At 50.1% G+C, this 25262-nt stretch overlaps 7 protein-coding genes across 7 annotated transcripts; 3 read left to right on the plus strand and 4 right to left on the minus strand.

Moving 5' to 3' along the window:
• Positions 1-6205: 6205 nt before the first annotated feature.
• KD926_005687 (uncharacterized protein) lies at positions 6206-6703 on the plus strand (the record flags this gene model as incomplete). The annotated part of the gene is made up of 3 exons (XM_053098878.1): positions 6206-6291; positions 6375-6406; positions 6540-6703. 3 exons carry the CDS (start codon positions 6206-6208, stop codon positions 6701-6703), a joined length of 282 nt encoding a protein of 93 aa, XP_052957372.1.
• Positions 6704-7715: 1012 nt separating this feature from the next.
• KD926_005688 (GABA permease GabA) lies at positions 7716-10686 on the minus strand (the record flags this gene model as incomplete). Its single annotated transcript, XM_053098879.1, has 19 exons — positions 7716-7816; positions 7930-8008; positions 8080-8227; positions 8325-8453; positions 8533-8610; positions 8705-8906; positions 8961-8985; positions 9040-9072; positions 9132-9160; positions 9206-9240; positions 9288-9366; positions 9424-9538; positions 9606-9677; positions 9781-9845; positions 10003-10031; positions 10159-10231; positions 10283-10352; positions 10453-10486; positions 10589-10686. The coding sequence occupies 19 exons, from the start codon at positions 10684-10686 to the stop codon at positions 7716-7718; spliced, it is 1494 nt and encodes a 497-aa protein (XP_052957373.1).
• A 1395-nt stretch (positions 10687-12081) lies between these two features.
• KD926_005689 (putative flavin containing polyamine oxidase) lies at positions 12082-14153 on the plus strand (the record flags this gene model as incomplete). Its single annotated transcript, XM_053098880.1, has 7 exons — positions 12082-12209; positions 12265-12295; positions 12354-12491; positions 12543-12570; positions 12620-12639; positions 12698-12950; positions 13024-14153. The coding sequence occupies 7 exons, from the start codon at positions 12082-12084 to the stop codon at positions 14151-14153; spliced, it is 1728 nt and encodes a 575-aa protein (XP_052957374.1).
• Positions 14154-14386: 233 nt separating this feature from the next.
• KD926_005690 (ankyrin repeat domain-containing protein) lies at positions 14387-16095 on the minus strand (the record flags this gene model as incomplete). Its single annotated transcript, XM_053098881.1, has 2 exons — positions 14387-15939; positions 15990-16095. The coding sequence occupies 2 exons, from the start codon at positions 16093-16095 to the stop codon at positions 14387-14389; spliced, it is 1659 nt and encodes a 552-aa protein (XP_052957375.1).
• Positions 16096-16293: 198 nt separating this feature from the next.
• Positions 16294-19121, minus strand: KD926_005691 (saponin hydrolase precursor; the record flags this gene model as incomplete). Its single annotated transcript, XM_053098884.1, has 3 exons — positions 16294-18133; positions 18860-18983; positions 19049-19121. The coding sequence occupies 3 exons, from the start codon at positions 19119-19121 to the stop codon at positions 16294-16296; spliced, it is 2037 nt and encodes a 678-aa protein (XP_052957376.1).
• Positions 19122-22858: 3737 nt separating this feature from the next.
• On the plus strand, positions 22859-23338 carry KD926_005692 (CVNH domain-containing protein; the record flags this gene model as incomplete). The annotated part of the gene is made up of 3 exons (XM_053098885.1): positions 22859-23000; positions 23076-23257; positions 23330-23338. 3 exons carry the CDS (start codon positions 22859-22861, stop codon positions 23336-23338), a joined length of 333 nt encoding a protein of 110 aa, XP_052957377.1.
• A 354-nt stretch (positions 23339-23692) lies between these two features.
• KD926_005693 (zinc-dependent alcohol dehydrogenase family protein) lies at positions 23693-24786 on the minus strand (the record flags this gene model as incomplete). The annotated part of the gene is made up of 2 exons (XM_053098886.1): positions 23693-24216; positions 24276-24786. The coding sequence occupies 2 exons, from the start codon at positions 24784-24786 to the stop codon at positions 23693-23695; spliced, it is 1035 nt and encodes a 344-aa protein (XP_052957378.1).
• Between the last annotated feature and the right edge of the window lie 476 nt (positions 24787-25262).

Below are 25262 nucleotides of genomic sequence, written 5' to 3' on the forward strand. Positions count from 1 at the left end.
TTTATGTGATTAGCAAGAGCTTCAACGATCTTGAATTTCGCCACATGGCTGCAGTGGTGACAGCAGCAAGGGGGCCACATGTTTTCCTGACAGTTTTCCTCTCGATATCTGAAATAAATGATCAATGAATGGTTTCGCTTTTCCGCATGCAGTGGTATTTTCTTCAACTGATTTTGACGAATCTCCCTTCGCTATTAAAAGATATCTCTTTTTCTTATCCTTCTGTTTGGCGACGGCGAGTTGGGCCGGAATGGCACGAAAGTGCCGCCGCATGGCGGCCGAGCGACGGCTATGGTACGCGACAAAGGTAGGAAGGTCACAATCGTAGACCCTGGTCATTTTCTATATCTCACATATTAAGAAAGAATAGATACGAGAACCAGAGAGAAAGGTTTGGATTTCTTCCGAATCCATTCCTATTCCAAGAGATTTGGGGCCCGGAACTTGCGTAGAGATATCTTTGTGACAGAACGATGACGAATTCCGCTTCCGAGCCCTGCGAGCCATCCACGGTTTGGACCCTCGGGCGGACGGGGGATAGGGTCAATATCTCCTTAGCCCCATTGTCCACCAGCGCCTTGGCCAGGGCCACCCCAAGATTGGCTTCTCGCGGGTGATACATGGATCCCGAGGGATCCGTCGTGGTATCACCTTTGACGTGGGCGAGATGAGCGAACTGCGAGAGCCCCACCAGATGCCATCTCTCCTCGGACTTCGACGTATACCCGATTACATACCTAATCCGCGACTCCGGAGATACGTTGCTGCTTATTGGATACCTGTGACAATTGGGACCTCACCGCGAACTGCAATGTTTCGGCGCATAACCTCGTTGAGGTGTTGGTTCAGGAAGTCGAACATCGTTATATCGATGAGCGTGCGAGATATTGCCTCGCTGGAATCATGGATATTCATGATCCGAGTGTTTCTCCTTCTGTTCTCTGTTACAGAGCACAGGTAGCCATCTTGCTACCTAGGGAGTAGAAAACTAATTTTGGCCGTCTTTCTCTGTGAATACCCTAGTTTGTAGGTGATATTGATAGGAAGCTCTAAGTCTTCCAGCTATAAAGCGAACCCCGGATCCATAGTCTTGTCAAAATCCCTTTGACGCGTTGCGCAAAACGGCGCTCTGGAATACCGGAGAAAAAAGGTTAGGTGAAGAGGAATTGCCACCTCGATAGTTGAACCTGTGAGTCTGTTCGGATATTTTGTCTGAAGAGACACTTGTTAATTCGGAATATTTGAGTTGAAGCAGTGAAATGGACAGATGAGGTGAACAGGTGTGGTGGTGTTTGCTTAGCCTCAAAAGCGAGATTGAACAACGGGAACTGCACCTCGAATGCTGTGCCGCTCATCTCGAAGACTCTTCTTTTTTCCTCCTCAAGTGATCTTCCTGTGGGATTAATCTGGTCAATATATCTTCCCTACAAAGCGGTCAATATATCTGAGTGCTTGAGTGCGCTGATTTTGATATGGATGATGGGTGTCTTCTGATATTTGCTCCACGTGTAGCCCGAGCGATGCGAGATTAACATGTCCGGTATGTGTTACATCATGATTGGGACAGGGATACCACTTTAATGCCACGAAGGAAAAGCCAAGTCGATATGCGGTTCTTCTGGCGTTACCGCGATGGTACGTGGTCGTCAGTGGTAAACCCCATATTGCCAGTGCTGTTAGGTGACGTGACAGCTCAATCGTATATGATGACCCTCGCTTCCTTTCCTTGCATTGAGCCTGCTGTGGCAACTCTAGGGGAATGTGAACACAGCAAGATCTCATTGGAATTATTGGAAGCCGGAGTCTCGATTGCCGTAAATAATCATGCAACAGAATCCATGTTTTTTCATACGTAGTATGCAATGTTTCTTCAGTCAGCTATCAGGGTAAAAGTCTGGACTTTTTTGAGCAGAAAATGAGACGGCAGAGAAGATTATGTCGCTTCGTAGATCAGTTTTCAGATTCAGGTCTTAATGGTTCGAAGACGGAATCTATCGGAGCTGTCCCAGGTTCATGGACGTTTGAATCTCAGGTTTAATGAACCGAGCCGAATCAATGTGTCTGAATGTGATGGCATTGGAATCGCCATAAGCCTAGTCGTCTATTATTGAACCCTCTTTGACTCATATTTGCCGCCAGCGCACTCAAGTTCTCTTTGGTGACAGTTTGTTGTGGACGCCGAATCGCTGGTAAGATTACGCTCCACATGAGATCGATCTCCTCGCTCTGTTTCGGATCAAGTCTTTTTCGTCTGCCCACTAAGAGACTATCACGGAGTGTTGTCGAAAGGCCAAATTACAAGGGCAGCAACAGAAGCCCATATATCCAGAATTCAAGTTGGGAGCGTTCGGTATAGAAACAGACACTTAGGAGAAGAGTCATAGCTGAACGTCTATAAAAGACGCAGGGTCGTAATGACTTTGCGCAGCCGGTCACCAGGGCGCGCTATCAGCCAGGCGAGCACCTATGGTCCTCAAGAGTGTCTATAACAGGGAATTAATGTAATTCGATCTAAATCAGGATCCACACGTTTACTCACGGGTTCGTACGCATGGCACAGCTGCTAATATCGGACGCAGCGCCAGCCTTCGAAGAATCAGGAACGCGGCAAAATACATCTCCGTAGTAGAGAATTGGCAGCCGGAAAACAGCAGCGAGCAACCCTCATCGCCTAAAAGCTGGAGGCACTGGTGGCATCACGTGCTATCTACGCGGTGTACCCTGCCTACACCAGAAGCATTTCCCGCCTGAGCCGGGATGACCGATAAAGGAGACCCCTCATCCTGCGCGGTAGGATCGAAGGGACCTCCGCAGTCAAGAGTAGCCACAGTGCCAGCGTACTCCCGAAGGAGCGCATGGGAAGTCCGGGGAACGATCACGGAGACTACGGGGGGCGCAGTGACGTCTTACGTCTCCGATGAAATTGTCTCTTTAAGTTGATTGCGCAAATTGAGTCTGTTGTATGGTAGACTCTAGCGTTCTGTATGATTCGTCGACCGTGATAGCGACGGCATACTTGTTCCGGGTTTGCAAAGACCTTCTGTCCCTATTCGATAGCAACCATTCCGAGATATCAAGGCTGTTGAAGATTCTTGTTACCAGTTGCGTTCATGTATGGTAGATCGCATCACTTGGTAGGCATGGAAAGTGCCTTAAGCTCTAGTTGTATCGGGGATTAAGTATCTCGAGTTTAACCTTAGTAAACCCCTTTTGTGACAGCTGTTCGCGAAGTTTTCTCGAGATGTTGATAAATCAACGCGAATGGTCAGAGTCTCGTTTTCCAAAGACCAGGATCGTAATAGAGAAGGTTGCAAGGGACCTGTAATCCCACCTTCTGCCGCAAAGCCGGACGTGGATGGTACATCCCCGGCCCAATACATAACCTTTTTGTTGGCGGTCCGACAAAACTGGTTTTTCATGTGGGAATCTACCCCAATGTATGTCCTTATTGGTATTAAATTCATCTTTCCTGGTTTCTCTGTCTTCGTAGCTGCAAGTGAGTAACCTCAAAAGGGTGAACGGTGGCGGTCCAGAATCGTCGCTCCAGGCTTGGCTCGTTTGTGTCCACCCATTTTGTCAAATCTTTAGCAAAATTATGTAAAGTAGTCAAACCCCGACAACCAGCGCTATGTACTGATTATCACCTGGAGTTCTGAGAAGTGATGGAAGGACTCGATACTCTTTCGGTCACAAGTTGTTTAGTTTATCTTGGGAACATTGAGAACAGTGTTGACTGTTGTCTTGACTCTCTTGGTCTCCATAAATATCGAAGAACAGATCAAGTGCGTCAGATGAATTAAGATATGCCGCATGGGAGCGTTGTGCAAATAGCATAGGGGACAGAATAGCTGTCCTGGGAAAGCACACTTCGGCATCCCAGTAAGTAAATTCAGGGCGGCTGTCGGAGAACGATCTCATACCGAAATGCGATTTTGCTCGGCCTGACGGCACTTTCAGGATCAACCCAGCACATCATAAGGCTCTGGAGTATTGGCTATTTCGACATCCGCCGTCTTAGGGTACTCCAAGGAGGATAGTTTTCAGATCGAAATTCTATTGCCATACCGCTTGATCGTATTTGATCACAAGCTTTGCGTGGAATTCGCTCAGGAGCAGGACATCCGCGAAAATGAGTACCTCAAGAACAAGGTATTCGAGGAACTGTTCTCTCTTCCGTGTATAAATGCCTTCGCCGAAGATGCAAAAGATGGGAAACAGCATTTTCTGCATGATCGAGCAGAGAAAGGCGAGATGTATCCAGACAAACCCTTGATCAACTATCATCGTTTCTTCTTTGTGCTCGCTGCCGTAAAGGCTTTCTGTTGTTGCCTTCGATTATATAACGGAGCCTGTCCAGCATCAACGGTGGTGGCCTTTCTGAATGTGCGATGTAGGGGTATAGTTGATCCCTAAGATTGTCTTCCCATTCGATTGTGATGCGGTGATTGGCGACATCCTTTTCTAAAACCAATGGAATGGCTGAATTTGAAGCAACCGTAGCCGCGAGTATTTCATGCATGAGCGCGCCGCGAGGTCTTTCAGCAGCTGTACATTGTTCCAGCATCTAGACGTTTCAGGCAGACACGTCCAATTCGGTATTATTCCGGCATTTTTGGATCATTTGGCCGATAAGCCACCAAATACAAGGGGGTATCGCTGTCTGACAGAATGCCATAAACCGCATACCTGATGCAAGTTAGCCACAACTCAACGATATTATCCGAAGCAGGGACTCACAACCTTCCTTGGTTGGTAGAAGCATTTAGAAGCTTTCTTGTATTGGGGCAATTGACTTAGGCGCCCTCGAGCCCGGGTACGCAAGGGTTCTGATCTTCAGCTATTTCCTGATGCTTCTTTCGCCGAATACATGTCCGAAAAGGTTCTGGTTTGCTGCACACGCAGCGCCCGCCTCATCGGCAAGATGCCTGTCGCATATCCTGGCAAAGTTGTTTCGAGGATAACGAGGATTGTCAAGCTAGGTATGAGTTCGTAGAGAAACAGAAGGAATGTTTTCTGTGTGCGGTCAATGCATCCACTCACACCAGACGGTCGAAAGAGCTGTTATCTAGCTCCTGGTGTATACTTCAGTCGATAATATCATCGATTTTCTGATGAGTCTGCAAGGAGGGCTGTACTGGCTAGATCGCTCTTTTCGCTGTCAAGCGAGACCATGTGGTTGCATCCCACTCGGTTTCCGTTCCAGACACAGGCATATTTCCGATTTTTTGGAATCCGTTCTCGGTCCCAAAACACACATAGGTCGGTGTTGAAGCATTGAGATTGTTTTTATCCCAACCCTGCATGCACAGGAGCGCGAAAAGTCGATCATTGATGAGTGGGAGTTTGTGCACTTAGGTTGCCCAACAACTCGAACATCCGATGCCTGAGAAACATAATGAGCAGATGCAAAACAGTGCGGAGCAGATTGAGCCAAGGAAATATATACAACACAGGGATGAACCCGGGTGAGACGATTGAGGCGGTTTTGGTATGGGCAAAATGTATTGTTCAAGCTGTGCTTGTATGTGAACCAAGGAGGATAAGTCGACGCATATCTATAAGTTCCTTGAGAAGTACGGACGCAGAGCGTGGCAGCCAGCTATTCTCTTCTCGTCGAGGGCTATGCAGGGATATACAGAGATACACGAAGTCATGAAGGAGAATCAATATATAAAGGCCGGTCGGATCGACCAGATCAGATCTGTGGGAGAATACAGGAGAGAATCCTCAGCTGAAGCCTATTAAAGACACGTTGTTATCACCAGGATGATGATGGAATCCAAGGGAATCTCCATTCGTTCACTGCTCTATCTTCATGATTCACCCCAAGAGTGCAACGTCGCAGTCACTCCTCGTAGCCGTGAATAACCCCGGAAAAATGGAAGTGGAATTCGCTGTGGAGAACGCCTGACGAAGGTTAAGGGTTAAGGGGAGTTAGGGCAGGAACCGGCGCAGGGTTGGCTGATGATTGCAGACTACGGCGGGGGAGACGATCATCATACGATGGACCACGCCACGCCAGCCTTGACCTCATCACGTTGTCTTCTCCTCTTTCCTTCCTCTCCCCTGTCCACAATTATAAATACCCACCCCATTCAATCTGGACGGGAGCGACTTTTTCATCGTCTAACTACAATTATTCACACTGTACTACAGTACACTACTCTGCAAATCATACCACCACAATTATCCCTTGTAACGAAAAATGCAACTGTCCGCAACTCCGCCATCTTCGCGCCCGGCTGCCTTCAACAAACGTCCTTTCTTCATCCCTGCGAAGCCATCCAAATGGTACGTCTTTTCTTTCCTTCTTCTGTTCCTTCCTCAATCGGAGAAATTCCTGGAGAAATCCAATGATACTAACTGTGAACCAGGTACCTCCCTGCCATGGCCGTGATCGCACTCGGTAAATCCTCCCTTCCATCTCCTTTTCCCCGGATCTCCTTCCCCAACCTGATGATGTCATCATTTTGTCCGACCCAACACCACCACCAATCCCCCATCAAACAACCACAATTAACTAACCATAAAACCTGTAGGCTTCGGCGCCGCAAACCTGTACACAAACCAACAGCAGCGCCACGAACAAGCCCAAGAGGAATTCGAGCGCCTCCAACGCAACCGCCAACTGATGGACGCCTACGGCGACAAGGACAACCTGCATGATATCGAGCGGGCGCTGGCCGTCTACGAGATCCAGTGAGTCAGCCTGTCCGTCGGTCCTCCGGTGACTGTGACGGATTGTCCCTGTCGGCTGGGTGGATGTCTTTCTTTTGTGAACAAATTTTGCAACGGAGTTTAACTGGCGGCGTTCTTGGGTGCGATAGGATGGTGCTGCTTACGGGGTTATGATCAACCATCTTTTTTCATCGTTGTTATGGTCGATGGGATCATTAACATTTACGACTGGATTTTTACTTGCACATATATTCTTGGGCGATGATTCGATTCGACTTGCAGGGCCGGATCCGCATTTTGATCGTGATTGATTTCGGCTACGGAGTTCGGGAATGCGAATGAATGAATGGGGTTGGTTTTTGGGTACATACTCATGTTCAGCGAATGAATATTTATCTAAATTTAACAAAACATCCTGAAATTATCATCGTGTCTCGCATAAATTATTCCCCAATAGCCAGATCATATTCCAACATGACCACAGCTAACATCCTCGGTCGGGTAGCACATCGGCATCGCCAACTTCACCACACCAAGTCCCCACTCACCCTCAAAGTAACCGCCCACTCGTTAGGGGTGAATTGATAACATGATCACTAGGCGCCGATCGCACCGATCACCCCACAGACCACTGCACTGCCTCCTTCCCGACTCCGTATTTCCTTCAGATTGGTGTCTTGGCTTTGTTTTATGCGGAGTCCTGTTGCAATCATGAGATTTGGTGGGTCGGTTGTTGGACCGGTTTTTGGTTCCCGAGTTCCCTGACTGTCCTGGACATGGATATGGAATAATGATATCGTTAGACCGAAGTAGTGATATCATTTTATGATGGTATGGTTAATGTTTTTCGACCTAAATTGTGGATAGAGTGAAGAAGGGGGGAGCTTCCCTTGGGTGGTATGGCCGTAGTTAATACATCATTCATCACTCCCAAGGCTTTTTATGTCCGATTTATTCAAAATATCCACCTATCGAAATCGATATATACCTATCCAAGAAGAAATAAACCAGAATAGGTACTCAGGTAAGGGATTCCATTAAACCTCTACCCTCGGTCCTTTAAAATTCTTCCGCCCGTCAACAATCCACTGCACGACCGAGACGGTGACGATGATGGCGAACGCGACGATACAATAATCTATCCCCGTTATATTGTTAGCCACTTGCTCTCTTCCTCGCCACTTCCTTTCCACTAATGCGTAGAGCAAAGGCAGCCAAACGCGACCGGAATAAATGTAAGGTAGCACTCACTCATACTACTCCCCGTAACGGTCCTTCCCGGCGGGAAAAGAAACAGCACCGTAGTTAGTGCGATGTATGATAATGAAATCTACCCATGCCATTCCATCTCCGTTAGCTTATGTTCTCTACCTGAGCACGTGTCCGTATATGCGGAAATACCATATCAATAACCCATCCCAGCACACTTGGCACCTTCCAGTACCGATCGGGCAGGATGTTTCGTCCGCGAAGACAGTTCACAGCGATTGGCATTGCGTAGGATAGATCGAGAGCGACGACCGATGAGGAGATAATGGCGTTGAAAGCGCTGTTTTCGTCGTGTTAGCTTTGTTGCTAGCATTGTGTCTATACCCGATGGGCACGAGAAGAAAAGGAGAGAGGGAGGAATGGAATGGACGACTTACCTCGTCGATCCCAGATAAATACATCCGAATATCACAACCACGATGGCTGTCAATCCGAGCGCGTTGACCGGGAGTCCGAGTTTAGGATGTACGTGCGCGAAGAATCGCGATGCGGGAAGGCCGCCGTCACTGGTTTTGCATGAGCGTTATCCCAGTCAGATGTAAAGATTATCATGGATGACTGCGCTGGGGAGGGGAGCCGACGCACCGAGCAAACGCGAATATCATGCGACTGCTGGTCGTCATGACGCTGAGAGTTGCAAAGGCAAGACAGACGAGCGGCAGCCTGTACGTGCGTCTACATCAGCCAAGTCGTTCTTGAATCTCAATCAAACCATCGGATCCCCATTCGGGCATCCAGGCATCCTGGGAGGACATACATAAGAAGACAAATAGCACCCGCCGTATTCTTTGTCGCGTGCAGGAATATCTGCAGTAACGGGCCGGCGCTGGAATTGATCACCTCGTCAATATCGCCTGCCACGAAAAGCAGTACGATGAGAAAGACAGCGCCGGTGAAGGTGCCGATGCCGACGCAGGAGACCATGATCTTGGGGCCTCGAATAGAGGGTTGAGGGACTTCTGTTTGATTGTTAGTCGGGCATGGCTGATAAGTGGAGGGTAGGTATAGAGTACCTTCGATCATGTGTGCGACGGCGTCCTGGTATTGATTTGTTAGTCGGGATCGCCGAGGGGACTTGGGATGAGAGCATACAAAGGCAGTCACTCCTAATCCTCCTTGGAGAAGCTGTCGTTGTCAGCATGTTCGGTCTAGTATATTCTCCACGCGATGGATAGAATAGTTACCCCCAATAACCAAGCGACGCCATCCGGCCCTATCTCATTAGCGATATCCCCAATCCATGGCCAGAAGAACTCACATCCCGTCTGATTGACAAAGTCACAAAACACAAAGCTACCCCGTCAGCCAAGCTCCAGCCAGTCACTCCGAGACCAACTCACTAAGCAGAACTATAGTCCGGCGAAGCACACGCCAACACGGTGATCGAAACCAAGACAAACCCACCAATCGACCAAGTAACTAAATCAATCAATCAGCCATCGGTCGCTCGCCTCACACTTGAAAACAAGAACATACAAGCCCCGCGATAAATCACCGGCAAGACCGAATTCATAAGCGCATTGATCACAAACGCAAGGATCGTGTATCCGACATAGATCAAAAACTGCTGCCAGCGCTGCCACACGAAGCCCTAGGTATTCAATCCAATCGAAAAGTCAGCAACTACCCTCCGTCGCAGGTAAACACGGCAAACCCACCGGATAAACCGCCGACACGATCCCGGCAATCAATTGACTCGACAGCAGCGCATTGGTGGCCACCAGGGCAATCTGCAAACATCCATGTCCCGTCGGTCAGTTTTCTCGCTGTCTATATGTCATCCTGTATATTGGCCAGGATCATAGAAGGTTCTGTCCGGTCTGTTCCACATACCCATCCAGCAACATTAATCCAACCCGTTACCCAGGACAGAATCGGCACCCACTGCGGCCAGGATACTATTTGCTATGCGCTTAGTCTTGGCATATTCGATAGGACGAGATGGAATAAGGCGAGAACGTCATGCCACATACCAACTGCAGGGCATCCAGTTAGTTCGCTCCGCTCATTCAAGAGACACCGCATGTAAGGGGCGCGGCCTGGGGGAAAACTTACCAGCCACCCAATGATACTGGCCACCCGCCCTGGAATGGAATGTGCGAGATCAGAACCATCGTCTAGAAAAAGAAGTCGTGAATCGTGATGTGATACGGATGGCGCGAATAGATCGCTTTTGCTTTTTCTTGTCGGCACAGGAGAACACGAACTCACGTTGGATAAGCCGATAGAAACTCAGCCAGTGAAGCCGCAATGCACAGATTGCATGTTCCGGCCGTGACGAGACCTGAAAGATCATCAGTAAAGTCTCCAGCCAACCATTAGGAAATAAACTCACCCCAAACCACACTGGCACTTCCCCCCGAGGTCAAACTAATCGAAAGACTCGCCGAAAGGGCAGTCCACGACTTCACAAAATCCACCCATTAGTCGGATTCCAAGACCGCGGGGCGCCACGGAACTTGCCGAGCGAGACCCCAGAGTAGCGATCTAGATGATCTCACTCACATTCAACACGGCAAAAGCCAAGCCCAACATCGAGCTGCATCGCATCGCATGGCATCAGACTACACTGATCATTCATTCCAAGCATTCTTCCCCTCATCTCCCTCGACAAGCACGCAGGGGAATGAAAGCGACCTACAGCGTGGAAAAGTTCCGTTGCAGCTCGGCCTTGTGGCCCATACGAGCCAGCTGGGCGTCGTCCTCGGGGACATCGTGATGTTTATCGAGATCGGTCATGTCGGATGAAGTTTTCATGTACAGTGTCGGTCAAAGTAGAAAGAGGATGGAACTGTATGCGGGCAATTCAATGACAATTACTTATACGTTGATATGAAGACGATCCCTTGATGGGCGATGCGGAGAAGGCGAAGCCGCCAAGTTGCATGCGGAATGTCCATGCGGGGGAAGGATGACTACTAGACTCTTAGTACTTACTAGCCCTATCTTCTTCACTCGAGATCGTCGACGGTAGTCTCCGCTAGCTTATCTACAGCAAATACTGGAGTCACACTTAATTCACTAGATTGTTTCAAGCATAGGTTGCCGCTTTTTCCGGGATGACTGTGTTCCAGATGCCCCGATCGTGGAGAGAGTAACTAGGTGCGTGGGCGAGTCAGGAGTAGACATTCAGCCACATAATATAGGATTTGGTTTCACAAATTCACGTTTTCATGCAGGAGACGCCGCTTGCCCTTTGTCCGACTTTGATTTTCACTCCTCGAGACCGAATATCGAAATGAAAGCGACTCTGGAATTCAAACCTTTTTTCATCATTTTCTCTGGTGGGTAGATGTTACAAAGTCAGAATCTAATAATCCAGTCGATCAGAACCGGTAGATCTTCCATTTGAGTTCTTTTATTCTGTGGTTTCAACCAGATCTTGAACTGCGTTTGTCGCGTCGAGAAAGAGACCCAAAACCTTTGAGCAAGTTTCATGGAATCATGTTGGTTTATATAGTACAAGCAAATGTGGCACGAGATACACTGAAAATGCGTGTTCCATAAGCGCCCGGTGAGTGCCCCCAGCTCCTCCACAGTCTGTTAAAGCAGCGCTCTCCATAAAATCCAGTTAAATACCCATCAAGAAGACTTCACTATCAGCCCCTTGCTGACAGACTGACCGCCAGGACCTACCGATCCGGTGATTAGTCGCGCGCATGCCAAGTGATCCCCACCGATCACAAGCCCGCCTCACTTGGTCTGGTGGAACGCCTCCCTCCTGCATGATCCAGATCCCTAAAGGATGATAGGAAGGAGAGCTGTTCGACCGGATATCCGGTGTTTTCCCCTTCTGCGAGCCATCGTATCGGTTTGAACTTTCGCCTGTTTTTCTGTTGGCTGCGCATGTCGGCGGATTTCGCTTTTCTCCCTTTACTCGCCCAGGACTGAGTATCCATCTTGGTACGGGATGTACCATTCTTTGTTTATCTACCGGCGTCTGACCCGGGGGAAGGGGGGGGGTTTGGCGGCTTAAAAACTTTTGTTTTTATGCTAGATAGCTTTTTTATTTTTTATTTTTGGCCTTGGATTTAAGGATTATGCTTATATTGACCCTGCTTGAGTGGAGACTTGGTTATTTATGATTACTTCCTGTCGTTGTCACCCCACGTAGAGCAAATCTATTCATCCGATATGCATATCCGTCGCTCAATATGCGCGCTTTTAACAGCTTCCACTTTCACTATTCAGTTCACCAGTGCCTACGTCTCTCAGCCTAGACAAGGCACGGAGAAATGCACCCAGTCAACTGTGGCTATCTTGTCAGTCTCGCTAACGTTCTGAGACGCTGCGTAGCGAGTTAACCATCTAATACAGGGGAGGCGGGATGGCGGGTGTTGCGGCCGCAGTAAGTTCTCTCCCTGTCTAAAGTTAACGTTCTGCACCAAACTGAAAATTGAATACAGCAAGCGTTACATAACGCATCCATCACCGATTTCGTCATCCTCGAATACCGAGATACGCTCGGCGGGAGAGTCTGGCATACGGACTTCGGGGCCGATGAGAACGGGAAACCCTATGTTGTTGAATTTGGAGCGAACTGGGTAGGTACAACTTCGTATCTGCCTGTGGGATTAGGGGCTAACAGTAATCAGCTGCAAGGTGTGGGATCTAATGATACGGGTATGAACTTCCGAATCTATATAGGGCGAAGGCTAATACTATTATGCAGAGAATCCCGTCTGGACGCTGGTCAGTTCATCTATCTATCTGCTCACCATGAGGGTAGAAGGGCTTACCTGGTCGTTAGGCCCAAAACCATAAACTGAAAAACACATATTCAAACTACGACAATATTCGCACGTACGACGAAACCGGCTACACTGACTATCGAGACATACTAGCGAAGTATACGCAAGCCAGCGAGATCGCATCCAAAGAAGCCGGTCGGATTCTATCAGAGAACCTGCAAGACCAAACTGCGCGCAGCGGTCTAGCCCTGGCCGGATGGCGACCTCGCAAGGACGATATGAAAGCGCAGGCCGTGGAGTGGTGGAACTGGGGTATGTAGCCCTAACCCTACATTCTCTGTCTTTCATAGCCTCATCCCATCTACCCTCACATATTCCTTCCCAGCTAAAGAAAGAAACCAAGACTGGGAAGCCGCCTCCTCTCCCGAAACGAGCTCCTTCGTCTTCGGCATCGCCGGTGAAAACCTCACCTTCAACCAATTCGGCCCATCCAACCACCTCGTCCTCGATCCCCGCGGCTACAACAGCCTCATCAACCTCGAAGCCTCCACCTTCCTCACCACCACCCCCCAAGACCCCCGTCTCCACCTCAGCACCCCCATCACCAACATCACGCACTCCCCCGCAGGCGTCACAATCCACACAGCAAACCAAACCTGCCACACAGCCGCCTACGCAATCTGCACCTTCTCGCTGGGTGTTCTCCAAAACTCCGCCGTGACATTCCACCCCGCCCTTCCCGACTGGAAACAAACCTCCATCCACAAATTCAACATGAACACCTACACGAAGATCTTCATGCAATTCCCCTCCACGTTCTGGCCTAAAGACACAGAATTCTTCCTCTACGCGTCCCCGCACAATAGAGGCTACTACCCCGTTTTCCAATCCCTGACGGGCCCAACCTTCCTGTCTAACTCGAATATCTTGTTTGTCACCGTCGTCGACGAGCAAGCGTACCGCGTGGAACGACAACCACTGGCCCAGACAAAGTCTGAGATCCTGGCTGTCCTGAGAGAGATGTTCCCCGATAAGGATGTCCCCGAGCCGATTGCGTTTACCTATCCGAGATGGTCAACGGAGCCGTGGGCGTACGGGAGTTATTCGAATTGGCCCGCGGGGACGACGTTGGAGATGCATCAGAATCTGAGGGCGAATGTGGATCGGTTGTGGTTTGCCGGGGAGGCGACGAGTGCGCCGTATTTTGGGTTTCTGCATGGGGCGTGGTTTGAAGGGAGGGATGCGGGGAGGGAGGTTGCAGATTTGTTGTTGGGGAGGGAGAAGTGTGAAAAGAACGAGAAGGGGGTGGGGAAGAAGAGGAGGAAGGGTGGTAGGAATGAGGATGGCGATGGAGATCAGGATGGGGAGACAGGGTGTGGTCAAAGGACACATTATGAGGTGTTGCATGGGACGACCCCGACGGAGGCGTATTCGGATTTGAATGGGTGGCCTGGGGGTTTGGATGTTAGTAGTACGGCGGAGAAAGCGATTGATGAGGAGAGGGAGGATTTGTGATAAGAATATCGATTCATGGAGTTAAATTCGGTTTGGATTTGCTGGGCGACATGAGATTGGATTGAGGTGTTGTTCTTGTGCGGTGGGATATCATATTTGGGTTTGGGATAGTCATTGGGATTTCGGGATCTAGTTGTTTATTTGTTCAGTTGGATTTAAATTCATGAGCGTCAATGCGATTCAATTGTTGTATCCACTATTTAATCCCAGTCCTCCGGAGAAATGATAGATCATCATCTCAAAATCGTATACGCCGGCATGCCACACCCCGGCGCCGCAACACAACTCCAACCTCTCGATATTTCCTTCTCCCTAAACGCATCAGCTAGCCGTCTCATCTCGTCATCCACCTTCTGTCCTGCCACGTCCTCCAACAACCGCACCACGCCCTGCTGCTCCCACGCTAACGCCTGAACAACCGGAACCGGATACATCGCCCTCTCATACATCGCATGCCCCGTCACCGGCAATCCATGTCTCACTAGCGCGTCCATGAAACCCACATTTCCCCTCTGGCATACAATCGCAACCAACTCCACCACCGCATCTTCGGCTCCGACATCATCATCCGCTAGCCCGGCCAATCGGACAACACCACTATCTAGTAAGTTCGCCGCAACATCCACACAGTCCGCATGGAGCGCTGCGATCTTGAACACGGAGCACCAGTCGCTCTGGGACAGAAACTCTGCGACACCGGCGTCAAGGAGAGCACGCGCAGCCGGCCAATGATTCCCCCACGTCGCGGCACGGAGGGCATCGGCGCCGGGATGTTGGGTTCGGACACCGGTGTTAGCGTAGTGGTTCGGACGGAGAGACGCGCCGTGGGATAGCAGGAGGTGGATGGTAGGGACTTGGCCAGTCCAAGCAGCTTGGGCGATCGGAGCAGCCATGGAGTGCGTTTCGCGGTAGTTCAGGGTGCTGTTGACGTCGGCGCCGGAGGAGAGGAGGTGTTTGATTAGTTCGGTGTGTCCGGCGCGGCAGGCGGCGCGGAGGCCTTCGGACAGGATATATGGGGATTCAGCGAGGGTTGATGCATAGTGGGAGATGAGGAGGGAGGTGATGCGATGGGAGTCCGGGGAGGGGGTGATGGAGGAGACGAGGGCGTGCTGGTAGGTCAGGTCGGATTTGCAGAGATTGGACGAAGGGTCGAGCAACAGGGTGAGGATGGGGAGGTCGTTGTTTTCAACGGCCCTGAGGAGCGGATTTCCGTGGAATGGTCGGTGTGGGCGCGGGATTGGGGGTTTGAATGGGGCGTTGTGCGCGAGGAGGACGCGCACGGTGTCGGGGTTTTGCGTGTCGACGGCGGCGAGTAGAGGAGTCTCGAAGAGGGTACTAGGGTCGGATTGGAGATTGACCTGGCCGGTGCTGAGCATTTGATGGACAAGAGATAGTCGGTTGGTGTAGATGGCTGCGATCAGGAGCTCCATGGTGATGTCTTCGCCGTTGTATAATTTGATATGCGTTGGGTAGACCGACAACTGTACCTGAGTCATCTTTGCGCACAGAACAGAGAGCAGCTGGCAGCGTTTGGCGTCGTCATATTCACTCTCCGAGGGGGTCCCTTTCGCATTGTTGTCATGGCTGAGTAGCCGATCGACGAGGGTGTTCAAGAAATACGAGATGTCCTTTTCCTCCGGCTTTCCTTTCCTCTTGGGTCGGAGGAGCAGGTATTTAGCGAAAAACACGCGTTTGCTGAGGCTATGAGGAGCCACCGCGAACCGTCGATCGGATGCAAATCGAGTAGTGCGCGCGTAAGAGCGGCGGATCTCCAGATCAAACGTTCCTAGTCGGGTCAGTGATGATCACTATGGATACGAGGGGTTGAGGTCTTACGATTGACGAGACGCAAACGAGCGGAGCCACAGATCCCGATGGGACTAGTGACTATGCGATCAATGATCTCGCCGAGGATCTCAATCGGCAAGGATGATAGAGGCATGATGGTTGCTGAAAGTGATGTTGAAAGATGAAGAGAGGAAAAGTTTCGAAAAGATTGAATGATGGGCAGTTGGAGTGGGGCAAAGGATCGAGCTAAGTAAGACAAGGCTGCGCGTTGTTTACATCGCTATGCCGGACACTTGCAGCCACACCACTTCATACTTCTATACACAAAAACCTATGAAAACAAAGCAATCAATCAAGTCCCGTTGGCAGGCTGCTTCCACTCCTTTCCATCCACCGTCGTCGTCAACGTGCCATTCGCCTTGAAGATATTGGCGAGCGAGTCAACCTCCAAATGGAATCCTCCAGGGCTGGTCTTCTTGGTCGCTTTCTGCTCTCCAGTAGACGTGAGGTTGGAAAACCAGTCAATCTTGTTGGTCGTGACCTGCTCAAGAGTTCTAGTGACCTTCTCGGACCCGTCAATGACGATCTTCCCATCATCGGAATAGTTTCGATAAGTGACCGCCACGGTCTTCACTAGATCCCCCTCGTACACGACCGACGTCGAAGCAGTTCCCGAGTCCTTGCCCTTCAGCGTGTAATTGCCTTGAGCCGGATACGGACGCACGGGGAGCTTGCTGCTCTCTGTGATCGGCACACCCCAGGGAACTTCGTCAGCGACAGGCTCGACAGGATCAAGCTGCAGCGGCTGTCGGCTCGTCAGATGTGCCAACATCAGCCGGGTAACGCGACCGCCGGGCGCAGTTGACTTGGGACAAGGAAGAGGGTTCTTTCCACCGCAGGCCGGAGACACGACGAGATTCTCGGCATACGCAATTCGAGTCCCGTCAAACGACCATTTCGGGTCGGCGGCGGCATTCCAGTTCGGATCGTTGATGCTTCCTGGACTTCCGTCTCCGCCGGCATTGATCTGCTGGCCGAAGTAATCGCCACGATCTCCATCATGGTCGAGTAGCCAAGGGAGGAAGAATCGTCTGGCTCCGTTGTTGCGAGTCGACGAGACCGCTGTGGTAACGATCATGTCAATAATCGGTGGAATGCCACGCATGCCGGTCATGAACATCTGGCGACCCGTGCCGCGAGTATCCAAGATGACCTGGGAGCGATCGTCGGGCGAGATATCGATAGGGTCGACGTATTCCGGATGGCTGGTCAGACGACGGACCTTACCGGTGGTCAGATCGGCGGCGAACACGTCGATGTTGCAAGATTCCACGGGGCTTCCGACGTAAACGACTTCCTTGCCACGGCCGGTGAAGCCACGAAGCTCACCCACTGCAATGGCCGACTCGTTGAAGATCAATTGGTTACCGTTTGCGTCGATCGGCTGCGCAGAGCTAGGGTCAAACAGTCTTGTGGTCTTGACGACATCGTACCCCGGTTCGACGGAGGAATCGTTGAACTGCAGACGACCAAAGTAGGCGAACTGGCCCAGATTTCCACTGCTAATCGCGAAAGAGTTGAACCCAAGGTGCACATTGTCGGGATGAATCCGCAATTCTCGCATTTCGCCGCCACTGAAACGAACCGGATAGATATGAACCTTATCCGGGGTACAGTCTTTGCTAGCCAGTTTGGCAGAGCCACAGTCCACAATGTTAGTCCCGACCAGCACCCGCTTGCCATCATAGAAAGCCTGAGGATACGGGCTCAGCTCGGTGCTGCCGACCTTGTTCTTTTCAGGAACACCGCAGGTAATGCACTTCCACGGATCGCCATTGGGGAAAGTCGTGTTGTCCGTCTTGACAATGACCAGTTGAGTGCCGTTATAGATGCTGGTAGGAGCCCCCGCAAAGGTCACACTGACGGTGACATGATCATTGTCGGGCAGGAAATTACCACCCAGGACCTGGGAAGACTGTAACATGCATCCTGTCCGACGGGGATTGATGGCGAGCGTACAGGAGCCGTTTTTCTCATTCGGGGTAACAGGTGGCAGGGGAAGTTCCGTAACGACAATCGGTTCAGGGGAAGGAGGAGAGGCAAAACGTTTATGATTATTCTGGGCCGCGAGAGCAGAACTGGCCTGCACAGAAGCCAATAGCCCTAAGGTTGTTCCTGTCGCGAAACGCATACTATCGGACAATCTCAGCACACAACTTGAACAAAAATAAAATCTCAAGGAATCACCGGAAACCCAATCATACTTATACCAGGGAAGCAATTGTACCAGGAAATATATACGAATACGTCCACGGAGATTAGATCCTCCTCGTCATAACGATCATCGCAGTGGTGGATCCGCACGGAACCCCTGGGACCATAGCGAAGAAGAAAAGCGTGGATAGCCAACCAGCGACAGACGTATCCGTATCCTTTCCTTCATCGGGTAAGCGCGCCTCCGTTCTTCACCCTCGCCATCAGCAACGAACGATACTTCACGACCACCCAGACATGCCCCGGACCCGGCGGAGTCACGGAATCAGGAAATAATATGGAGCCTGTGACCCTTTCGGATTGTACCTTGCTTAAAATAGTCGTCTACTTTCTACATGAGCCGATTTCTGGAATCCACGGGTCCCCTGAAAGCACGCCCCAACGGACTCCGAGGGCCGATTTTGAATATTAATCAAGATGGACGTGCGTAACGCGGAGGAAGCTCCGAGGCATTAGGACTGGTGCTATTCTCCATTCTAGAAAGGTGTTTATATGGAGATTCTGATCGAGTTATATCATAGCACCGACCAGGAACTATCCTTCCTCCAACCCATGAACCTATTCTCAATCCCCTTCGAACCCATCATCCCCTCCCCATCATCCGATCATTCTCATATACACTCAGTTCATGGGACTAAGCACACCAGAAGTTGACATAGCAGAACGGCTTTCCATCATCGTCCGTATCGCACTCATCCGCCAGGGGAAAGAAGTCTTCGTTGGGGCAGTTGGCAAGGCACGTCTTGTAGCTTCCGCAGGGGGCATCATCTATCGCACGTTAGCATCAATTCCCAATATCCTACAGAAAAAGGCGATCTGGAGGGACAACGTACAAGGGGTAGACTCTGTCTGCGCCAAGGCAACAGCAGTCAAACCGAGGATCGAGAGGACGTAGTGTAAATGCATTTTTCTGGTATGGTTAGTAGTCTGATCACCATAAAATTCTAGGATGGCGCAGTACTTGAATGGAAATTCGTATGGAGATTTGAATCTTGCGTGATCACTGGAGAATGTTTTTCATGAGTCCATAAACCTGGAAATCCAGGGTTTTATATTTGTTTGTCTGGAATGCAAGGGATGGTTGAGCTCAATTCTGGATACGGCCCGTGGAATGAAGGTTGCGTCACAGGGAAGCCAGGTATTTGTACCGTGCAGGGCATCCTGTCAGCTCTAAGCATCTTGAGAGGCAGTCAAATGACAGCGGTGGAGTCACTTTAATTAGACCTTAGTCGTACAGATTTATATGTGATGGACGCAGGTCATTTCCAATTAGCTCACGAGGCGTGTGCGGTCTTAGTGTGTCAATAAAATCGTATCACTCTCTATGAAAGTATAGAAAGGATATATTCTCGAATGCTTGTCGGGGACCAAATTGATAAGAATACCGTCTTGTTGGACGTAAGTTTGGGAATATGCGACTGTGGCGTTCCATTTCTTAGGGTCTTTTATCCCTTCGTCGGTGAATATCACGGCTCTGAGATTTCTGAAAACCAGGTGGAGGACGGCACTGTCAAGCACACTGGATTTTACCACACAGTATATGTTCCGGAGAGAGGGAAATTAATCGCGTCTTCCACCTGAAAAAAATGCCTAGGTCTGTCTGCATCAAACCGGAGGAACTCTTGGTAGTAGGAGCGTCCTGTGAAGCAGGTGGTGGCTTCCTCGTATTGGTAAACACTGCAGCAGTACTTGGTGCTATATTAGAAAGAAATGGCAAGCCAAGTGCCGCATCTATTTTCTTAACCAAGGATATAAAATCCCCGAAACCCGTGTTTTTGCCTTCAAATGGCGATGCCTTCTAGGTTGGGAAGAAGGTATCCAGATCAGTGCTGTAACCAGCTGAATGTCCGACTAATGAATTCGCGTGGCCTCCTAGCAAATTGTCCTATTGGAATCAAAAATCGATACACCCTATGGTGTTGATGGGACACTAGACATTTCGCTGCTCATTATACTCGCCAGGCCTTGTCTTTGGAAGTTTTGAGTTCTCATGCGATTATATTTGTAATATCGGGCAATTTCGAGAATGTAATCGGTGTTTTTCAGTCGATAGGAGTGTGTTCTGTGTACACGTAGGTGGGATGTACACTCCTTGTGATCAACCAGCGAACTTCGGCCAAGCACCTGGTTATGTATCTAAAGTCCTAGATACCGCAAGGCATTTTCTTTCACAACAAAAAACCCAAAACGATAGTATGGCCTTTGAATATCATCTCCAATAGCCACGATATCCGCGCCATCTAGCCCTTTGACAATTCGTGTCTGGATTCTAGGCTGATCACGAGGATCTCTCGGAAGAGGTGGTTCATGGTGACTTTGGTGATTAGCATATATAAAGCGTACTGTGATAATCTGATGTAATGATTGAGATATTATAATTTTGATGTGGTTGATGTATTAATCGTGGTATAGTGACGGTGTGGTCTCTGAGTAGACGTGGTTAAGGAACTGAGCTGTAAGGGAGTCTGCTAATTCGCTCCTGCCTCATCGGCTTCTGCCCTCCCACTCTCCTTCCTGTTACCTGTCTTTCATAAGCTATCAGTTATGCACAATATAATATGAGTTATAGCAATAGACCCACGAAGCGCGTCTTTCGGAGGGCTCGGAATTCGACGTGGCATAGGTCCATTCTCCGTAAAGTTTCAACCCTGAAGGATGATTCGCCTTCTCATAGTGCCATCAGTTGCACATAGATGCCGTTAAAATTGACCTTGGAAACCCTTCCGGTCTTAGTCCTTATCAGCTCGATTATTTCGCCTACTTTCTGTGCTCTAAAACCTACGACTCGGTGTTCAATCCTTCACTAAAGTATCTTCGTATTACTAGTCAACAAATTGCCAATTAATTTCACTATATAGCCGGTTTCGCTACGTAGTCAGATAGGTAAAGAATAGCTCTTCTTTTTTGTTTGTTCTATGAATGAAGGGATTCACTAGCTCTGGTATACGACCGTCACTCATTATCTTATGTTCGATCTCTCTCATCGCCTTTTGCAACAGTTGCAGCTTTAGCCGTCGCAGCGAGAGCTTCATTCAAACCTTTGAGTCAGCGTTTGGACATCGTTCTCAAAACCGTCAGGAAGCGACGAGCGTAAACTTAGCGGATGTCTCCTATGTTCATTTCCTGTCGATTATTCCTGGGGAAACAAGTCCGTCAACGTTAGCAGGACTGAGTAGAACGGAATTATTGGAATACGGCCGTCGTTGGCGCTAATAATACCCTTTTGCTAATATTGCTCGTTAGGGTATCAAGACTCGTCACCTTGTCGGGCTTTTGAGTGCATCTCTTTATCTAGGAGATCGAAGTAGTCTCCGGTTCGTTATGCTCAAAGTTGTGTTAGGAGAAGCGTCCTGGAAAAGTCGCAGAAGCTATCACCTCATCCAGATCCAATGTGATATGTCTCATTAAGAAATGTAGGCCTCGTCATAAATATCCCCTCTCTCTGGCTCTATCCTTCTCTCACGTCACCTTTAGCTGCGGACAGCTTGGACATAACCTTGGAATTGATAATAACCGCGCAAGTTCGAGTACATATTCGGAGATTTAAAGTTGGTGTTCCTTGCACGGGGATCTTTAGCAAGTTTAATAACATTTATTTTCGATAAATGACATCACTATGCACCTCCTGCATGAGCTGGAGTGACCCAGAAGCGCCAAACAAATCCGAAGCCTACATCATCAGTTTAAACCTCCTTCCTCTGGAGGATTGCCGGATCGAGTCCAGCCGGCCGAAGATGGCGGGTATCTTATTCTCGCAGCTGAGAAGACAGCAAAAAGTATCGCATTTTCATCCAGATCAGTAGGTTGCATATGCAGAATCCTGTAGATCAGTTCAGAAAGGCTTCAGAATCCAGCCTACGACTTTGCTCTCCCATGTCATCTTGGCGATGGGTCCAGTTTCACGGTGGTGGATGGAATGGACTGCGAAAAGCAGAATCTTCCAGGATCTTCCAGTACAGCGGGTCTTCATACAGATGAAACGCCCTTGCCCCTTTTGTCTGGATATGACGATGTAATGTTCCGAGTGCATGCCACCCTCTCACATCATTCCACCAGTGCTCGGGATTGCAGACTGAGATCATCTTGCGGCGATCGCCATAAAACAGTCAACCTCATGCTGTACAACCTCAGCTTCAGGGAACTACCGCCGAAAATACTGGCCTGACGAAAACTACGGATCGACCCAGCCCCAAGCTCTCCAGAGCCCACCAGCCCACGCGTCGATCCGGACATCATCTCGCAGCCTCACCCCCCTCCACCATTGACATCACCGCGACATCCCGTCTCTCTAGCGAGACCAGCCCACTCGTAGACCCTCCGTCCCCAAAAATAAAGACTGGCTAGACCTATTTGGCAAATAGTAAATACACACCGCCACCATCGACCACTAGTGCTCTCCACTCGGTCCCAGTCTGACCCACAGACCGTGGCGCTGCCCTCCAATTATTACCGCCACTCTCCACTAAATGTGTCACCATGCAGCGTTAGCCTGTAGGGCAGCAATGCCGCAGGGTAGGAAACGGTCAACATAAATACGTGCCCCTCCATCCTTGTTGCTCTCCATCTATAGCTTCAACCATCTCCATCTCGATTCTCTCTATCTCTCTCTATCCTACGGTCTCACCAAACCAACATCTGCCATCATGTCTTTCCACACCACCTGTGACAACATCAAGCTCAGCCATGAAGACGGCTGCACCGTCCTCTCGGCCGACGTGCGTGACAAGTCCGGCCACCACGTCCACCGTAAGATCCGTCTTGACGACCACATCGGAAACACTGATGGTATGTTCCTTTCTCTTTCTCTTCCTCTCCCTCTCCTCCGTTCTCCCTTCAGACTTCAAGTTCTAACATCCACAGGCTGGTTCATCTGGGGCGGTAGCAACTTCACCCGTAGCGCATCCAACGTTACCCTTGAGCACACCGAGTGGGGACCCAAGCTGTGTGCCGATCTTCGCACGCACGACGGTGGATCGCGAGGTCGCCAGGGTCTGATGCTGGCTGATAAGATCGCCAACAACGACGGCCACTTCAAGTTCCTGGTGAGTTGGTCTTCTTTTTCCTTTCGGTGAATACATTCAGTGGCTAAGGCTAACTATTTTCTTTTCTCTTAGGGACCTTAAGCTGTTCATTTAGCATGATCTGAGGCGTTTATTTTGTTGAATAATTGAAAGGCTATTGAGCAATGATATTGACGGTTTATGCTGTTTCTTCTTCCTGGGTTGTAGTTATACGGAGTAGTCACTGTAGTTGTTGGTGGTGGATGTTTCTGCCTAAGGCCCCGCATGGACCTCAATGTCTGTGAGATTTTAATGGAAGCTTTAAGTTGCGAATACTTGGGTGATCTTAAGTCATAGATATTCTCGAGCTGTCAATAATACTTTTGCCCTCATCAACCGACCGCATTAATTGTCCATCCTACAGGAGCCGCAACCAAATCCCACAAAAAGCCTCACAATCTAATCTAATCTCTACTGCTAATCCACCCGAATACAAACCTTGCCAACATGCTGCCCCGACTGCAAATATTCATACGCAGCAATGACCTCCTCCCTACTAAACCCAAACTCCTTCTCCACCGGCATCCTCAACTTTGCCCGATGCACAAACGTGACCAGTTCCTCCAGCAGACACTTCGGACCGATCAGCACGCCCCGCACCACACAGGTCTTCAGCAATGCCTGAAGCGGCACATCCACCACCTTATCGCATCCCGCCAGATATCCAATCACGCTGATATTCCCACCGGGCGTGATTGCTTTGATGCTCTGCTCGATGGTCCCCAGCCCGCCGATCTCGAGGATATAGTCGACACCCTTGCCGTCTGTGATCTTGAGTGCTTCGGCGGCCCAGTCGGGGGTCGTGCGGTAGTTGATGCAGTAGTCGGGTTGGAATTTCGACTTCACCATGGCTAGCTTCTCGTCGCTGGATGAGGTGATGATCGTGGTCGCGCCGGCTGCTTTGGCAAGGATGAGACCTGTGATCGCGACTCCTCCGGTTCCTAGACCTCGTTAGTAACCCTGAACAGCTATATCAAAAGAAAGCAAAGGGACCACAAACCCTGCACCAACACCACCTGCCCCGCCCTCAACGGCACATTCCCATACAAAGCATTCCACGCCGTAACGCCGGTACACACCAAACTCGCCAACTCCGCATACCCATGCTCTGCCTCGTCCGGGATCTTGACCACCCCAGACGCCGGCCTCGCGACATACTGCGCCAACGTCCCGTCCACGGCGCCGCCCTGACACGTCAAGAAGTCTTTCTGCGGACCGTACAGATGCGTCGGGTCGAATGAGATCACGACGCGATCGCCCTCTTTCAGATCCTTGACGTCGGAGCCCACGGCGACGATGTCGCCGGCGCCGTCGGAGCACGGGATTAGGTCGCTCTTGGTGGCTGCTGGGTAGGTGTTTGTGGCGACTTGGAGGTCCCGGGAGTTGAGGGCTACGGAGCGGATGCGGATTAGGACTTCGTGCTTGGAGATGGTCGGGATGGGTTCGGTTTGGGGGGTAAGGTTGGTGATGGCGCCGAGTTCGGGGAGGCGGTAGACGGTGTGGGTGGTCATTTTGATGGTTGGTGTCTGTCTTTCTTTCTTTTCTTGGTGGTGGCTTTGCTGGATGATTGGTTTTTATGTTGTTTCTAGGTAGGGGGGATGACTGCTTTAAATATTCTGGACTTGTAGGCTGGGGCTCCTACTTTTCTACAGTATTTATTCCACTATGTCTATAGATCTAGTAGCTACCAATTGGAATGTCTGGATCAAACTCTTTCAGGAGCACTTCCAATTGGAAACCATCTCCAACTGCTTGAGAAATCCTTACAAATCTTCAATCAGATGTTTCTGACTAACGGCCCGGAACTGGCTCTTTTTAGTGTTCTCCTAGTTTTCCTATTAGTTGGAGCGGATATGTGGGTCTCAGCTAAAGGCTAAAGGACTGCGCTTGAAAGACAATTAATGTCGCCGAAGTGGGGGGGGGGGGGGGGGGGGGGGGGGGGGGGGGGGGGGGGGGGGGGGGGGGGGGGGGGGGGGGGGGGGGGGGG

This window comes from Aspergillus affinis, assembly GCF_023601865.1.
Source record: "Aspergillus affinis strain CMG 70 chromosome Unknown NODE_28_length_305421_cov_87_880826, whole genome shotgun sequence".
NCBI classification, from domain to species: domain Eukaryota; kingdom Fungi; phylum Ascomycota; class Eurotiomycetes; order Eurotiales; family Aspergillaceae; genus Aspergillus; species Aspergillus affinis.